The sequence below is a fragment of the Dermacentor albipictus genome, chromosome 5 (assembly GCF_038994185.2).
Source record: "Dermacentor albipictus isolate Rhodes 1998 colony chromosome 5, USDA_Dalb.pri_finalv2, whole genome shotgun sequence".
Taxonomy (NCBI): Eukaryota; Metazoa; Arthropoda; class Arachnida; order Ixodida; family Ixodidae; genus Dermacentor; species Dermacentor albipictus.
Genome location: NC_091825.1, coordinates 12,678,083 through 12,694,985, shown reverse-complemented (window position 1 = coordinate 12,694,985; position 16,903 = coordinate 12,678,083). Strand labels below are relative to the sequence as shown.

The 16,903-nt window shown below is 43.8% G+C and overlaps 2 protein-coding genes across 7 annotated transcripts in view; one reads left to right on the top strand and one right to left on the bottom strand.

Moving 5' to 3' along the window:
- Positions 1 to 16,903, top strand: part of LOC135918051 (uncharacterized) — a 468,520-nt gene that overhangs the window by 129,577 nt on the left and 322,040 nt on the right. The gene's annotated exons all lie outside the window — the stretch shown is intronic.
- The window catches only part of Cdk8 (cyclin-dependent kinase 8), a 349,166-nt gene continuing 335,601 nt past the window's right edge, over positions 3,339 to 16,903 (bottom strand). For 4 of the 6 annotated variants that reach the window (XM_065451716.1, XM_065451721.1, XM_065451718.1 and 1 more), the window contains one exon: positions 3,339 to 4,123. In XM_065451716.1, coding sequence (XP_065307788.1) covers positions 4,007 to 4,123 — 117 coding nt within the window. In that variant the 3' untranslated portion in view covers positions 3,339 to 4,006. Of the gene's footprint in view, positions 4,124 to 7,549; positions 7,582 to 16,903 lie in introns of all 6 variants that reach the window. The other 2 variants (XM_065451720.1, XM_065451722.1) reach the window with 1 other exon arrangement.

Below are 16,903 nucleotides of genomic sequence, written 5' to 3'. Positions count from 1 at the left end.
GTGATGTTATGGTGAAAGGAATAAAGAAGTCGACTTGGACTAGAGGAAGACGAAGTCTGGCAGTTGCCTGAACGCCATGTACACCATTTGTAACTATACATTATTTTACACTCGTGGGGGCCTGCTTTCTTCCTGCAACAATATTGCTTTTCGTGAGAAACACACCATGCCACCCAGCCGATACGTCCAGCCTGAGGAACATAAAGGTTGTTTTTTTTCCCACCCAACTGCACAAGCCGGCTGCAGCCGCTGGATGCCGGCATCATTAGATGCGTTAAGCAAGGGTACCGGAAGCGGTTAGTGCATCATCGGCTGGCGGCTATGGAGCGCAGCAAGTCGCAAAAAAAAGATGACTATGCTCGACGCCATGCATTTTATTGCCACTTCGTGGAACGCTGTGTCACAAAGCACAATCGCTAACTCATTCAAGCACTGTGGCTTTAAGCAAGAGACTGCCTCCTCTGCTGGGGACGCAACAACCTCGATGCCGCTTGAGGCCGATGCGGGCTATGCCGACGACGATTTCGACGGTTTAAACCTCACCACAACCTTCGCCGAGCACGTGGAGGCCGACGACAATGTTGCCATCTGCAGCGAGGTGTCGCTGGATGACGCCATCGAGGAGGCTAGTGCCGACACCAGATGAGGACAACGACGCCGCCACAGATGCCATGCAGCTGCCACGTTCGCCGAGGTGCTACGGCACATAGACGACATCCGGAACTTCATCTGTTCACGCGACGCCGCAGAGGACCTCTTTTAGGACGTTGCCCAACTCGAGCAAAAGCTCTTGGTTCACAGATCAAACAAGGTCCAAAAGAAACTTACTAACTTTTTTTAAAGTTCGCGCCGGCTGGCGGGAATCGCAGCAGTGGGCGGTGGAGTGCCGTAAAGGTTGGTACCTGTACTGCAGCATTAATTCTTATCGCATTTACTTTTTTGGTAATTTGGGTTTACAAGCCCTGCAGAGTATGTAAATAGTTTACATTGGAAGTTTCTCCTAAATCCGTCGCGCGAAATAAGTAGTATATTTATAGACATAATTTATGTTCAGATTTTGCGACGCTTTTTCGTGGTCCCAAGAAAGTCGTATAATCGGGGTTCCACTCTATTGTTTCGCACTATCTCTAGACTGCCAAGAAAAATTTGCACATAACAGTAGAATGTGCCATTATAACAGAACAGCCTTATGATAGGCTGATTTTGTATCAAGGCAATGAAGAAAGCTGGTTAGACGGAACCACATTCTTTCCCACTCTGAGTAAATGGCACTCAAAATATTACCAAAAACAAAACTGAGCGGCTCATCTCAGTGGCCTCGCGACACCCATCCCTGCTGGTGCTTCTCCCGTATTACTCTATGCCTCTCCTGCCTTTCCTTTCCAGGTTCTTGTCAACGCAGCTGTTGTTGTTGGTGCCATCATTCATATCGCTCTACTGTGGTCGTAGCTGGCTGTGGTTTCTTTGCGCCGGCAACGCTGGTGAGCTGCGAGTTTCCTTAGCATTTCCAATGGCGGCATAGGCAGGTTGCGAACGTAGTTCCCGCGCCTACTAGGGCGCCCCTCGCGGCGGCGAGCGCGGAACCGGCAGGATACGACCGGCCCGCTTGCGTTCGGAAAGCCTGTCTGTGCACTGTTTCGCGCGTAGCTGTTGCCTTTTCTGAGCAAATGCCGAAGTACAACCCGAGCTGTTGCGTAGTGGGCTGCAACAGCACGTACACCAACTCACGAGGAACAAAGTTTTACAGGTTCCCAAGCCGACCGTCTGAAGCAGAACGGCGTAAACACTGATAGCGCTCGTCCGACGGCATAAGCTCTTTTATGTTCCGGCGTTATGCCAAGTGCGTTAACGCTTAATTCTTTGCTTTTACATCAATGATGGCAGCAACGGGACACCTGCAGTGCGTACCAGGATATGCAGCAAACAAAGTAGTTTGTTTCCACACTGTACCGCAGTAAAGCTGTGGAACTCTTTCCCACTCCTCTTCCATTCAAACAGCGCTAGGGCTTGCCGAGAGATTTGAGGAGGGGTTGCAGCTGGCTAAGCTGGCGTACACCCTTCTTGGCCCAGCATATCAACTAAGGGGCAGTTGAGATCACTAAAATTTTTGATGACGTGGTTTATTCGAACCTCCTTAATTTGCACGCACTGAAAAATCGCAACATAGAAGTATCGCACTTCCAGTAACTTGGGCGAAAATATTTTCCCAACGTAGTCTCACACAACTGGTAAGCTCCTCACCTTTATTTGTGTTTGGGGAGAGCAACGTAAGAATACCTCGGGTAGGTCTTACGAGTCGTTCGTACGCCCCACGTTCTTGGCTGAGATGTTTTGGATTCGCATTTGCCGTCCTGTATGTACAGGGAAATTACCGCGGCGTCCTTGAACTTTCCTGCGAAGCCAGCACGGCAATCGCAGCTCCCCGCTAGGATTTGTCTGCTGTCGCCGATCTACAAGAATCAATATATATGTCACCTATAATTTTATGCGTCCACACCGTAGATAACGAAGTAACTTACGCGGAGCTTCACGCATCTCGCTGGTGCCTCATGCTTCGTTTGCGGTACACACCTAGCAGTCACTTCGGTCAGTGCGCGTTCAACACTTTCCTCACGTCGTAGACGTGCCCCACTTCAAATAGACGACTTCCTTTCTCTAAATTCTTTTCACGAGAAAAGCTGCCAAGATCTTGTAATTCCCGAAACCCGGTTAAAATTAATATGGGCACGCTGTTTCACGCCATCGTTACCGTTTGACAGGGCGCCAAACACGCAGCTCGAGCTGCTGACGCCGTGAGTAATCCTACCGCATTCGCGCAACTATTCGTCAGATGGCGCTAGATGTCGGAAAGACAGGACGCCGCCTAGCACTTGCAACGTGCCCATAGAAATGTTTGCACAATACACTGACACTGGAGATGAAGATCAAAGTTATCAATAACTTCGAGAGTGGTTGCTTTACAAAAATGCATATTTTTTAAAATAATTACTTCTTTTTAAATTATGTTTTGTGCTGCTATCTCTTTAGTCAGTAGCTGTGTAGAAGTAGACAGCTTGCAAAAAGCAGCTTTGTAATCATATCAGCTACACCTGTTATCTGCTGTTAGCAATAAAGTACCTGCCTATCCTAAAATGCATCTTGTGTTGTGTATCTTAAGCTAAGCTCAGTCATTCGGTAAATGAAACTCCTGATAAAAAGAGCCCATTTCCCTGGTCCCTTGAGGTTCCACTTAAAGAGTCCACTGTGTGAAAAAATACAGGGCTCAAAAGTGTCACTATATGGCTTTACTTCCAAGCAGATGGTTGCAAGTTATTTTTGTGAGCAAGATGACAGTAACATCATCGACATTTCATTCTTTATTCTGTCTGTTCAATAATTCGACCAACAAACACATTCATGTCGGATTTCAACTAATGAAATCCAACTGTATGCAGTACCATGTAAAAATGCCTCACGCAAAGCAAATTTTCCCAACATTTGCATGTAGTGAAATTCTAGCAACTAGGACACAGCATATGTGAGTTGTGACATTCTCGACTTTCATCCTCTGGCACATCTCACTGCAGGTGGGATGGCCCTGATCACAATTTCTGGTGTTTACACAATGAAAGCGTGATAAACTTCCTGCAGTCTACACATCCTCCTTATTAAGACTCTATTGGAACTCCAGAGAGTGCTTGGTAGTCTGGCATTTGACAAGCTCAGAAACCAAAATTCCATTCCATGAATTAATCCACGCAGCAATCACTCTGCTGCAGACGGACACATACTACATGTTGCAGTGTGGTAGACCATAACAATGAGTTGCAGAGAAGTGATCACAATGAGGCTGTCAATTTCCATGCACTTCATTCACATTGGACAAAAATGTCTAGAGCACATCCGGACAACAGACAAAAAAGGGGGGACCCATCAGCTCAAAGAAACAATTAGAATAAACCTAGCAGAGTCTCTCTCAAGAGGTCCATCATCACACCACCCCAGGCAGCACAGTGCTTTGGTGTTGTCAGAACCGCTGAGAGAAGGTGGGTGCGCCAGATGGCTGGGTGGTACCGCTCGTTGAGGTGAATGCCAACACTGGTGGCTGGGTTGGTGGCACACCGGAGCTTAGGCTACTGTGAGTCTACGTTAACAAAGAGATGAGAGATCACAGTAAGTGCCATGACTACAGCAATGTTATGGGGAAAGAAAATTATGCTATCCTACACTCCCAGGCAGCAACACATATAACAGCTAACTCTGTACACGTCATATGTTGGCACTTGGATAAGACAACTGTTATGACAGCCAAGAATTCAGATGTCAACACTAATTCCCCCTGTAGCAGCTTTCCTTGCTCACCCACTTGCGCTGAGCAGTAAATTGATGTGTTTTTCTTGTTGCACAGCTAGAGCACACAAAAAAGGCACTGCGATGCTTAAAATTTTCCCCATACAACCTGCAGCAAAACATACCTCCCATGCAGACATTTCAGGCAAGAACTTTGTCTAGTAAGAACACTCAGTCTTAAAAATGTCTCAAAAATTAAGGCCACTAGACATAAGCATGCACAGTGCAGAAGTGTGCTATGTAAATGGCAATGCTCAATTAGTGCCTCTTCCACTTTTTCGCCAGCAGCAAGCCACAAAGTCACATGTTGCATAAGATGAAGCAACTGTGAAAATATAACTGGAGCTATGCAGAAAAGTGCCTAAATGACAGATTCACCTTACAGTGACACATAGGAGGTAGTCATAGAAACAAACTTAGGAGGTAGGCTCAAAGCACACAAAAGTTAACTGTTGCAAGATAGTCCTGCAAGCCACACATAACAGCCACGCCTTTCTAATCCCGAAAGTATGAAATGAAAGCAAAATGCAACAGCACAATGTGGTACTCGATATACTGCAAAGAACAACACCATGATAGTTGCTTAATTATGCAAAAGAAAAATTACTGTAACTCTTAAATTTGTTGTTTGTGGAACACAAGTGACTGCCAACCACTGGCCCTGACTGCTTCTAGCAGTTCAGCCAAGGCCTCAAATGGGTATTTATGGGCGCAATTGCATTTCTAGATCAGTGTTGCTTATCCTAGGCGTCAACTGCACGATGATTCCGCTTCCTTCTTGTGGCAAAGTTTAGGGCAGCTGTTGATATTGACACTTTGAAAGAGCATCAACAACAGAATCAAAAAGAAGACTGAGAGCAACAGAAGGATGCTGAGCTGTACCACTATTTTCTTTCATCCCACCATTTGCACCACTTCAAGATGACACACTTCAGTTCACGTGCCTTCTAGGTCAATATTGTTATGTGGAATACATTTATATACAAGTATGTACATTTATGTAGATGCCCAAAGTGGTGATAGCAATAGCACAACTGCCCACTGCAGGATGAAGGACCTTCCCAGTGACTTTTGGTTACTCATCCTGTGTGCTGCATCAGCCAGCTTTGTCCTAACTCTGCAATTTTCTAATTCCATCACTCTAGCTGCAGTAGTCAGCTACTGCCCATTTTCCTTCCCTTTGCACTCATTCTGCTACTCTTAATGGATTCTGGGTACCACTCGATGAACTTGCCACTGGCTCTACTTCTCCTCCTCAACAAAATGCCCTCAACAAAATGCTCTTAACTAAAATACACCTTTGCTTCCTCGGAAATACTGCTTTGCCAAGCCTGTAGTTCCAAATCTACTGAACCACCGCCCCACAACCTGCCAACTTTTTTACATTGGACAAATAGTGACACCAGCAATTTCCTTGTGAATTTGGACACTGAGTACACTACCGGATGCAGATGCCAAGTTTCCTCAGAGGGATCAGCAATGCCAAGTGCAAGTCCTGTGGCCATTCTCTGTGTATCACACTCCCTTAAAAATGTGGCTGGTAGTGGCTGGTCACTATATGTTTTTGGTCATGCACAGACTTTCTGATGAACAAAATATGATCGCCAGAGCTAAAGAGGAAAACATCTGCAGCAACAAGAAAACTACAAAGCTTATTGAAAGCAAAATTAGTGTCATATATAGGGTACAAAGAAAATGGGAAAGTATATCCTCAGCCTATCTTTATGTTCACTGCAGGATGAAGGCCCCGCCTTGCGATTTCCAATTATCCCTATCCTGCGCCAACTGACTCCAAGTTGAGCCTGCGAATTTCTTCATTTCATCACCCCACCTAGTCTTTTGCCATCCTCGACTGTGCTTCCCTTCTTTTTTCTTTTGGCACCCATTCTGTAACTCATGGTCTGCCAGTTATCCATCCCACACATTACATGGCCTGCCCAACTCCATTTTTTTGTTTCTCTTAATGTCAATTAGAATATCGCCCATCTCCGTTTGCTCCCTGATCCACACCGCTCTCTTCCTGTCTCTTAACGTTTCGGCCAACATTAAAGTATATAACACAAGCAAATGAAAACTAACAAAAGTTTACCATATGGCTTAACACAGCCTACGCAAAAATTTGGAGGACGCTTAAGCTTTGCATTTAAGAGTGGAACGCGATAGCATTAAAAGATGCCCGACTGCTTCTCATGCTTCTCGGCAACTGCAGCTTATGTAACCGTAAAGTTTCCCAGGAAATGCTGGCAGCGGATGCTGAGCACAAAGGCGAGCTTTCTGGTAGAAACGAGACCTCTTGCATGGGCAGCAATGCAGCAGAGGTGAGCACCATCTGGTGTTGCAAGGAACCGGGTACACCGCTTTATGGCCCTTGAGATTTGCGCACGCAAATCTGAGAGGCCATGGCCACTATGAATTGTAGAAATGCTGGAAAAGTGGTTTGTGTTCTTTTTTTAGGTTTAGCGTAACAGAATTACGCTTTCTTGTATATTCAAATAACAATCTGACCCTATCATGTCTGTAGGTTGTAAGCCGTACCCTATAATTTTTCTACGTATTTTACCTTGAGAAATTCAATTAGTTGAATAACTTCCTTGCGCCACATGGAGGGCCTGCATGGTTTGAAATTGTTTTCGCCAAAACGACATCCGACACGGGGTCCTTAACGCTGTTGCATTGAACATTCTTTTTTTTCCTCAGCACTATTGAAGCCGTGTTCACACAGTGGTGGTACCCCAAGATTTCTACGCACCCATAATTTCTCTATGTGTGGCGGTAACTGCATGCTTTCTTCAAATAGACAACCGCACTCATGGTAGTGGATCCCTAGGAGCCCTTGCATCAATTTGTGCACACAATCATGTTCATAATCAGAGACGTTAAAGAATTCAATATTACAGGCCCATTAGCTTACTCCAAGTATTAAATAAAATATTCGCCAAAATAATCTCCTATAGAATAAGGGCAACACTGGACTTTAGTCAACCAAGGGAACAGGCTGGCTTCAGGAAGGGATACTCTACAATGGATCACATCCATGTCACTAATCAGGTAATCGAAAAATCCGCAGAGTACAATAAGCCTCTCTATATGGCTTTCACAGATTATGAAAAGGCATTTGATTCAGTAGAGATATCAGCAGTCATAGAGGCATTACGTGATCAAGGAGTACAGAACGCTTCGTGAATACATTGGAAAATATCTACAGAGGTTCTAGACTTACCTTAATTCTACACCAGAAAAGCAGGACAATACCTATAAAGAAAGGTGTCAGGCAGGGAGACACAATCACTCCAATGCTATTCACTGCGTGCTTCGAAGAACTATTCAAGCTATTAAACTGGAAAGGCTTAGGAGTAAGGATCGACGGCGAATATCTGAGCAACCTTCGGTTTGCCAATGACATTGTTCTATTCAGCAACAATGCAGACGAGTTACAACAAACGACTGAGGACCTTAACAGAGAGAGTGTAAAAGTGGGGTTGAAGATTAATATGCAGAATACAAAATAATGATGAATAGATTGGCAAGGAAACAAAAGTTCAGGATTGCCAGTCAGCCTCTAGAGTCTGTGAAGGAGCATGTTTACCTAGGTCAACTACCGTAATCACAGGGAACCCTGACCATGAGAAGGAAATTCATAGAAGAATAAAAAGGGGTTGGATTGCATACGGCAGACATTGTCAGACAAACAGCGATGGAATGAAGAATGCTAGGCTTAGATCAGAACGGGTATAGCCAATATTCTAAATGACATTAAGAGAAAAAAAATCGAGCTGGGCAGGTTATATAATGTGCAGGTTAGATAATTATTGGACCATAGGGTTACAGAATGGGTACCAAGAGGAGGAACTAGGTGGAGCAATGAGATTAGGAAATTTGTGGGTGCTAGTTGGAATCGGTTGGTGCAGGACAGGGGAAATTAGAGATCACAAGGAGGGGCCTTCCTCCGGCAGTGGACATAAAATAGCCGCCGCCGCCGCTGATGATGATGATGATGAATCATGCTCACAGAGCCTGTCTTCTTCTCATTACATGACGCAATATGGTTGTCTGGCACACACCTTTGTGTGTCTGTGGCTTTCCTTGTGTACCTCACAGAGTTTACTACGGCACGAAAAAAAAAAAGAAAAAATTTCACTCCCCAGTGGTGTACCAACAATTTCTCTAGTGCGGGTGGGGGGGGGGGGGCAAACCACAAACGGTATGACCTCTCTCCACACACATTACTATTACAATAAGTGAGAGTCTGGAAATGCTTCTGTTTGCTATATTTAACTGAAATAGACCTATTAATGAACCACACATGGTGAGCCATGGGGGCATTCCAAAGAGGCCACGAGTGCCCCACAGATGCCCAGCAGCAACAGTACCGTGCACATAGGAAGTGTGCATTTGTTACGAACAATTTTAACAATAAAACAAAGAATTGTATGTGATGTTAAGTCTACATCATAAATGTATCGCTAGTTTACGTAATAGTATTGTCAAGGTTATACGCAACGAAGTACAATCAACATAAATTACTTGCAATATTCACAAGAAAAAAAGGCAGCAGATGTGTGTGACCTTGGGAGAATCACAACCCCATTTCCAGCGAAGCTTTTTCTTTCAAACAGCTGCAACAAAAGTTGCAGATTCTTGTGACTGTATCGCATACTATAAAAAGCTGTCCATTTATATATGACTATTCCGTTTGAAACCTTGCCCACAAGTAATACTTTAGAGCACTTCTTGTAGGAAATTTTTAAAAAGCCAGTAATTCAACAACACATATGTTCCTTTGCCATAACATTTACTACGGCGTACTGCCCCCCTCCCTCCACAACTCAATTTTCGCTAGATTTGATATCGGTTGAGTTCACAGTTCTCCCAGGGTGACAGCATAAATTCTCTCTTCGTAAAACATATTCATAAAACCTCGGATTGCTTGCATGCCTAATGTGCTGCAAATGCCATAATTCGTCCCCTGTCTTTGAAGCTTACCTTCATATTGCCCACAGCGTGCCCTTTATTTTCGCCAATTATAAACAAGCTGTCTTGTTTAGTTCACTGAGGACATCAATGAAACCCAGTTGAAACATATTACGACGCCTGATATAGGGAAACAAAAATGACGGCTAAGTAATTATTTGCAACGCTTCCAACTGGACCAGGAATGAAAAATTTTCTCGCACATTGCAGTTACCATGTCTCCCAACCGCTTTCCAACAAGCATAAACCTGTTGTAAAATACCGCTATGTCGGAACACTAGGAAGCATAGTCTACAGCAGCCATATCACACGCCCTAACACATGATTTTTTTTTTTTTTTTTACAATGGCTGCGTATGATCTAAGCATACCTACTTTCCCACAAAGAGTTTCTATAGCATACCATTAATTTTCGCTAAATTTGGTCTTGGTTAGTTAGTTAAATGGGGTTTAATGGGGCGAAAGCGGCTAAGGCTATGCTGTGCCAAACACGACGTGTATTAAAATCCAGTTTATGAAGGAAAAGGCTGTGTTAATAATCTATATTTTATGTAAAAAGCCAGTGTCATTCTATATTTTATGTAAAAAGCCAGTGTCATCTAGAAATTTATGAATGTCACATAATGGGACTAGCGGATCATCACCTAAAATTAGAGCAGGGTGTAAAGGTATGCGTAGTTGATATAATTTGTGCAAAAGTGCTCGTCTGTGTGTTTCAATATGCGTACATGTCAGTAATATGTGCGTAACTGTTAGTGGCTCTTGACATTTCTCGCATGTTGGTGTGTCTTCTTTCATAAGTAAATAATTGTGTGTGAGGTGTGTGTGCCCAATGCGTAGTCGGCATATAATAACATCTATGAACTGCTCCTGATGATAACATGACTTCCACTCGCAAACTATGGGTTTAGTGAGATGTAGCTTGTTGTCGGCACAACGATCTCATTCGCGTTGCCATTTTGCCGTTAAGACGTTTGTAATTGCACGGGTGCTATCTTTGTATGGAAGTGTTGTGTTTGTTATCTCTTTGTACGCTGCCATCGATGCACATCTATCGGCTGCTTCGTTACCCGGTATCCCAACCTGACTTGGTACCCGGCAGAAGCGGATTGATCTCCTGTATTTATTATGTGCGACCATGTTTAAAATGTCTCCTATCAGGGGTTCACACTCAGATTTCAGCTGTAGAGCCTTCAGTGTGCTTAAAGAGTCGGTGTATATGAGTGCATGTTTGTGTTTATAAGTGATAATCTTTTTAACAACAATCCATATAGCGTAAACTTTGGCCGCGAAAACGGAGGCATGTTGTGGCAGTCGAATACTTGTTTCCCAATTTTCCGTTACGGCCCCCACACCCACGTGATCTTTTGTTTTAGAGCCATCAGTGTAATATTGCATGTTATTCTGATATCTGTCCTGAAATGCATGGAATTCTTGTATAATGTGTTCGTGTGGGATGTCTCTTTTCTTTAGTTGTGTTAACGTCCAATCACATAAGTGTGTGAGATCGTACCACGGGGCCAACCATTGTGGTTTTTTGGCAACCTGGAGAACTTCGTGGTGAATGTCATAATCCCGACAGTATTGCTCATACTGCAGGACAAGTGGCCTAATCATGTTCGGTTTATTTGTATAGTGTAAGCGTGAGTTGCATTATGTGAGGGTGTTGTAGCATATGTGTTGCGGTGATGACTGAATTCTGAGTACGTAAGAAAAAGTGGGTAATGCTCTGCGCTGCTGTAAGGAGGGTGCATTACACTCGATATATAAATTTTGAATAGGTGAAGTTTTGTAGGCACCACTTGCCAGTCGCTCCAAGGTTATGTACTGGATCAAGTGGTTGCATGTAGGACTGTCTGGCTGAGCCATAAACCACAAAGCCGTTGTCTAAAAGGCTACGCACAAGAAACCAGTAAACACGTAAAAGGCATGTTCGGTCAGAACCCCAGTGCTTATGAGACAAAACCTTAAGCATATCTAGAGCTTTATTTGCTTTAATCTTAATGCTTTTATGTGAGTTAGGAAGTTAAGTTTGGTGTCAAAGGTTACTCCTAAAAACTTATGGTCTTATTTCACCGGCAGTGTGGTGTCATTCAATTTTATGACTGGATCGCTGCGTAGCCCTCGTTTCTGAGAGAACAAAACAGTAACTGCTATCTGTGTGGAGAAACGGAAACCATTTTTGTTATCCCATTGTGTAAGTTTATTTATTGCCATTCGAAGCTGCCTTTCACAGGTTAGCAAACTTGAGGCGCGGCAAGCCACTCTGAGATCGTCTACGTAAACAGACTGCATAAGAGACGACGGTATAATCTTATTAACTGAGCTCATTTTTACTATAGAGAGTGTCGTGCTGAGAACACAGCCTTGTGGAACGCCATTTTTCTGCATAAATATATGCGAATGTACTGTACCGAGACGTACCTGAAATGTTCTATTAGACATAAAATCAGCTAGGCAATTCAGCATTTTACCACGGATGCCAAGGTCAGCCAGGTCTCTTAAAATTCCATATCTCCATGTGGTATCATAGGCTTTCTCTAAATCGAAGAAAACTGCAAGACAGTGTTGTTTGTGTAAAAATGCATATCGAATTTCATGTTCTAGATGGAGAAGATGGTCAGTAGTTGAACAACCCTTTTTATATCCTCTCTGGTGGGGGTCTATGAGGTTTCTTGATTCTAAAATAAATGATAGTCTTATATTGATAATGCTTTCATATGATTTTGCCAAACAGCTTGCAACGGCAATGGGTCTGTAGCTGCTTGCGGATGTTGGGGATATACCGGTTTTTAGAAATGGAACTATTATTGCTTTTTTCCACTCTTCGGGCATTATACCAGATTCCCAGATTATGTTGAAAAATTTAAGGAGAGCATCTACAGATGCCTGAGCCAGCATGGCGTAGTGAATACGGTCGTGACCTGGCGCTGCGTTTTTCCCTACAGAAAGAACTCTGTTTATTTCTTGTTGTGTGAGGGGGGAATTGTATGGTTCATTTGACGCGCCAGTAGTGGGCAGCTTCTCTTTTTCAGCAGACTGTTTCTACTATAAAAATTCCTTTGTATTATTCCCTGAACTGGATACATCACGGCAATGTTCGCCAAGTATATCTGCCTGTTTTTCGATTGTTGTTTGTGTGTCTGGACTTGTAAGTAATGGTATTGTGCAAGATGAGTAATCTCCCCGAAACTTTTTAACCTGTTCCCACATGCATTTGGACGTGACTGAACTGTTTATGGAAGATACGTATTTCTTCCACAATGATTTTTCTGCCTGCCTTCTGATAAATCGTGCCTTGGCTTTGGCCTCTTTAAAGGATAAAAGGTTGGTACAGGTGGGGTGTCTTCATAACATACCCCAGGCCCTATTTTGAAGCTTTTTTGTTTCTGAGCACTCGGGAGTCCACCAGGAATTTTTTTTTTTTTTGCGCACAACGCTGGATGTTTGAGGTATTGACTTTTCTGTCACTGAAATTAAAACCACAGTGAACTTCTCATTAATTTCATTTACGCTGAGTTCATTTAAAAAGACTTCTTCGAGTTTGCATGATTCATAAAAAGCGGCCAGTCTGCAAGATGTGTTTTCCAGCGACGTGGCTTAGAGTTTAGCGTAGGTAATGTGGATGATAGCTTGTTAAATGCTGGCAAATGTTCACTTCCATATGAAGTTCCGAGGACTTCCCACTAAAAATCGCTAAAGACGGACGGTGAGCAGAAGGCTAAATCTAGACAGCTAAATTTGCGTGAGCTTGGTGAAAAATATGTTGGTGAACCCGAGTTTAAAAGACATATTGCTGTTAGACAAAATAAAATCTTCGATTACTTGCTCTCCTTGGTCTGTTCTATCGCTGCCCCAGAGGCTACAATGGGCATTAAAATCTCCTACTAAAATAAACAGCTCCGGCAACTGGTGTATAAGATTTTCCAGTTGTCTAGTAGTAAAATGAGTATGGGGGTGGGATGTAAAGTGAACAGATGGTGATGGTTTTATATGAGAGAACGGTGACGGCGACAGCCTCGAAAGAAGTATTCACCTGAACATTTCGTGTAGGGGTGCCACCCTGAATGACTATGGCGACTCCTCCTGACAAACGGCTAGAGTGTTCGTGGTCCCTTCGGACAACGGTGAAACCTTTGAAAATTTTACTATTTTTTGGACCAAGATTCGTTTCTTGAAGACACACTGCAACTGGCGAAAAAGTGTTGATAATGTCTTTGATGTCACCTATATTGTGTATAAGACCTCCGCAATTCCAGTGTACAATGAAATCCATGGTTGTAAAATGAAAAATGTGCTGATGTTTGCGAACTTAAAAATTAAAGGTGACATGCGATATGGGACAGTACACGTTTAAGGGGCGGTAATAGTTCAGGTTGCCTGTCCCTTTTTCTGTATAGTTATAAGGACCTTGTCCTTCTTAGAGCGCTCAGAAGAGTGCTGTTCTTTTAGCGTCAATGAAGCCGGGGTTTTGGTATCGACCTCCATCGCCTTCTCTGAGGTGCTGGATGATCAAGAGCCAGGCGGCGAGACACGCGCCTCGGGCCTTGGCGTTCTGTTTAGTCTGGGGACCTGCGGAACAGCTGTCTTCAGGGCTGTCTTGGATGATGGTGGAGTAGCACTAGCTGCTGCCACCAAGGGGGCGGATGGAATTGCTACAGGACCACAGACTATGACCTCTGTAGACTCCCGAGACCGACGTGGTGCTGACCCCTGCGGCGCCACATTGGCATAGCTTATTTGAGGTAAGAGCGAAAGCCTCTTCCTTGCTTCAGAAAATGAGATCTTTTCTTTTACTGTAAGAGCAACCACTTCCTTCTTCTTCCAGCAGGGACATGATTGTGAACACGCTGGATGATCCCCTTTGCAGTTTACACAGCGTGGGGGAGCATTACAGTTTTCTGATTGGTGATCGTTGGCACTGCATTTTGCGCATGCTTCTTTGCCTCTACATGATTGTGATGCGTGTCCGAACCTCTGGCACTTAAAACGCTGCCTTGGGTTTGGTATGTATGGCCTGACATTCATCTTTAGGTATCCTGCGTCGAGAAAGGTGGGGAGAATACTAGTACCAAATGTGAGGATCACATGTTTACTGGGGAGTTCATTGCTTCTTCGGATTGTAATTTTTTGCACTTTCATCACATTTTGTTCTTGGAACCCCTCGAGGAGTTCCTCATCACTCAAGCTGAGAAAATCTTCCTCAGAGATAACGCCCCTGCAAGTGTTTAATGAGCGATGGGGAGAAATTGTCACTTTGATTTCACTAATACTGGCGAGTTCGGACAGCTTTTGCACTTGTTTTTTCTTCGTCAATTCAATTAACAGGTCTCCGCTGGTCATTTTCGAGGCTTTGTAGTCTTTTCCAATTTTTTCTATGAGGCATTTCGCCACCAAGAAAGCGGATAGCTTACGCATGCTTAGTGTTCCTTCACTATGCAAGATGTGGTAACGTGGAAAGTTGTCTAGGTCGGTTCTGAGGGCAAATTGAAAAAGTGCACCGGTGCGGCCTCTGAAAAGAGGCCGATCTGGAGGTCGCGGGAAAGCTTCTGCCATAACATGGTTTCAAAATTCGACGGCGGTGACAGCCACCCACCACCGAGCCCAACAAGGGGACGCTGCAGGTTCTGAGCAACCTGCACACGCCAGCTATGCACCACCACTATAACATAATGCATATAACCAAGACTCGATATACTACACACGGTTAACTCTTGCCACCAGGAAATTCGGAAGTAAGAAGTGAGAAGAAGACAGGAAAGATGAAAGGTTAGAGAAAAAGACTGAAGAGGAGGACAGGAAAAGGCGACTGCCGGTTTCCTCCAGGTGGGTCAGTTTGGAGGTGCCGTCCATGTGAAGCTGAGGCCAAAGAGGTGTGTTGCCTCCGCCGGGGGGCCTTAAAGGTCCGAACACCCGGCATCGGCTCAACCCCCAGGATCCCCCTTTCTCCAGACATGGCTAAGCCACGCACGGCTACACGCGGGAGGGTCCAACCCTCGTGTGCTCGGGTACGTGGTGTCGCAACACATCAAACACCTGCTGACGCAGACGCCCCGCAGGGGCGTCTGCCACACGATGACCACATAACAACTCACATGATGACCGCATAACATTAAACAACGACTTGAAAGCTGTACACTGGCACACCAGTTACCATTAATACCAAGTGACCATCAATACTAAGAAATCTGCTCTTCTTTCAATCACCAGAAAAAAAAAACTAACTCGAGCTTTAAGTATACCGTTAACGACGTGCCACTAATACGAGTTCATGAACACAAGTACCTCGGATTAACGTTAACACATGACTTCAGATGGAATTCCCATATAAACAATGTTACAGCGACTGCAATGAAACGCCTTTTCTTTCTTGGAAGGCACCTCCGACTAGCACCACCCGATGCAACACTTCTGGCTTACAATACTTTCGTCAAGTCAGACCTTCAGTCTGCAAATGTTATCTGGTTTCCATACACTAAACAACTAATTAAGAAACTAGAAGGTGTACAAAGGAAAGCTCTACAGTATATATACAATAAACATAAATTAACGGACTCACCCACCGAACAACTTAACAAAGCCGGAAACCTAAGAGTACAAAACCGAGCTGTACTAGCCCATTCTAAACTTATGTACCAGCTCCTACACAACAAGCTTAATAGTGATACCTTGAGATACATCTCCAGAAATGAAACACGGCCAACACGCCATAAACACACACAAACACTCAATGAGTATTCTTTTCATACTGATTGCTTTAAGAATTCATTCTTTCCTTTAGCAATAAGAGAATCAAATAAACTGAGTGAATCCATTAGTAACAGTTCCTCATTAGATACATTTGCTAATTCACTGCAAAGACACCTCCTCGCCTTACAGCTCCGATTACAGCTCTGATTTACATACTCCGGTTTGTTACCGATCTTCACAGCCTAACAATTTAATCTATGAGTGTTCTTTTTGTATAATGCATTATAGGCATGACTGCATCCTGTTTGTGATGTTCATTAGTGTTTTATATCACGTGTTTTCAGATGTATTTTTTTTGTTTGGCTTCTTATTCTCTCAGATTCTTTTTCATTAGAGTATATTATACCCAAATATTGCATTTGTGATGAAGTAGTTAATTCTTTTGTTTAGCGAAGCCAATACCTTTGCAATAACACATTCGTGATTATACAATGTATTTATATTCTTTGTTCGCAAATACTACCGTGTACATTTGCCCTTCCTGTTATAATCCCATGAGGAATTGACAGTATGTGAAATAAAGTTAGCTTCACCGCAATACAGCCTTGTTATGCGTTAAAGGATACCAAACGGGGAAAGATGCCACTGTTGCGGGACGTAGCACGCGTTCCTCTGTTTCCACACGTAAACGTGCCATTTCCGGTCACAGTACGAACACCGAGACACCTAATACGTTTGCTGGCAGGCCCCCAGAGCTTTAGATAGACCCCCACTCTTTTGTTGGCTTTGAACGTCTCTCGATTTTCCGAGTTTAATTTTACCATCTTCCTTTTCGCTAGCTTTCCCCAAACACAGATGGTCTTTCTCCGCTTCTCGGTGTACGGCGCGTACGCGCGCATATAATTAAGGAACAC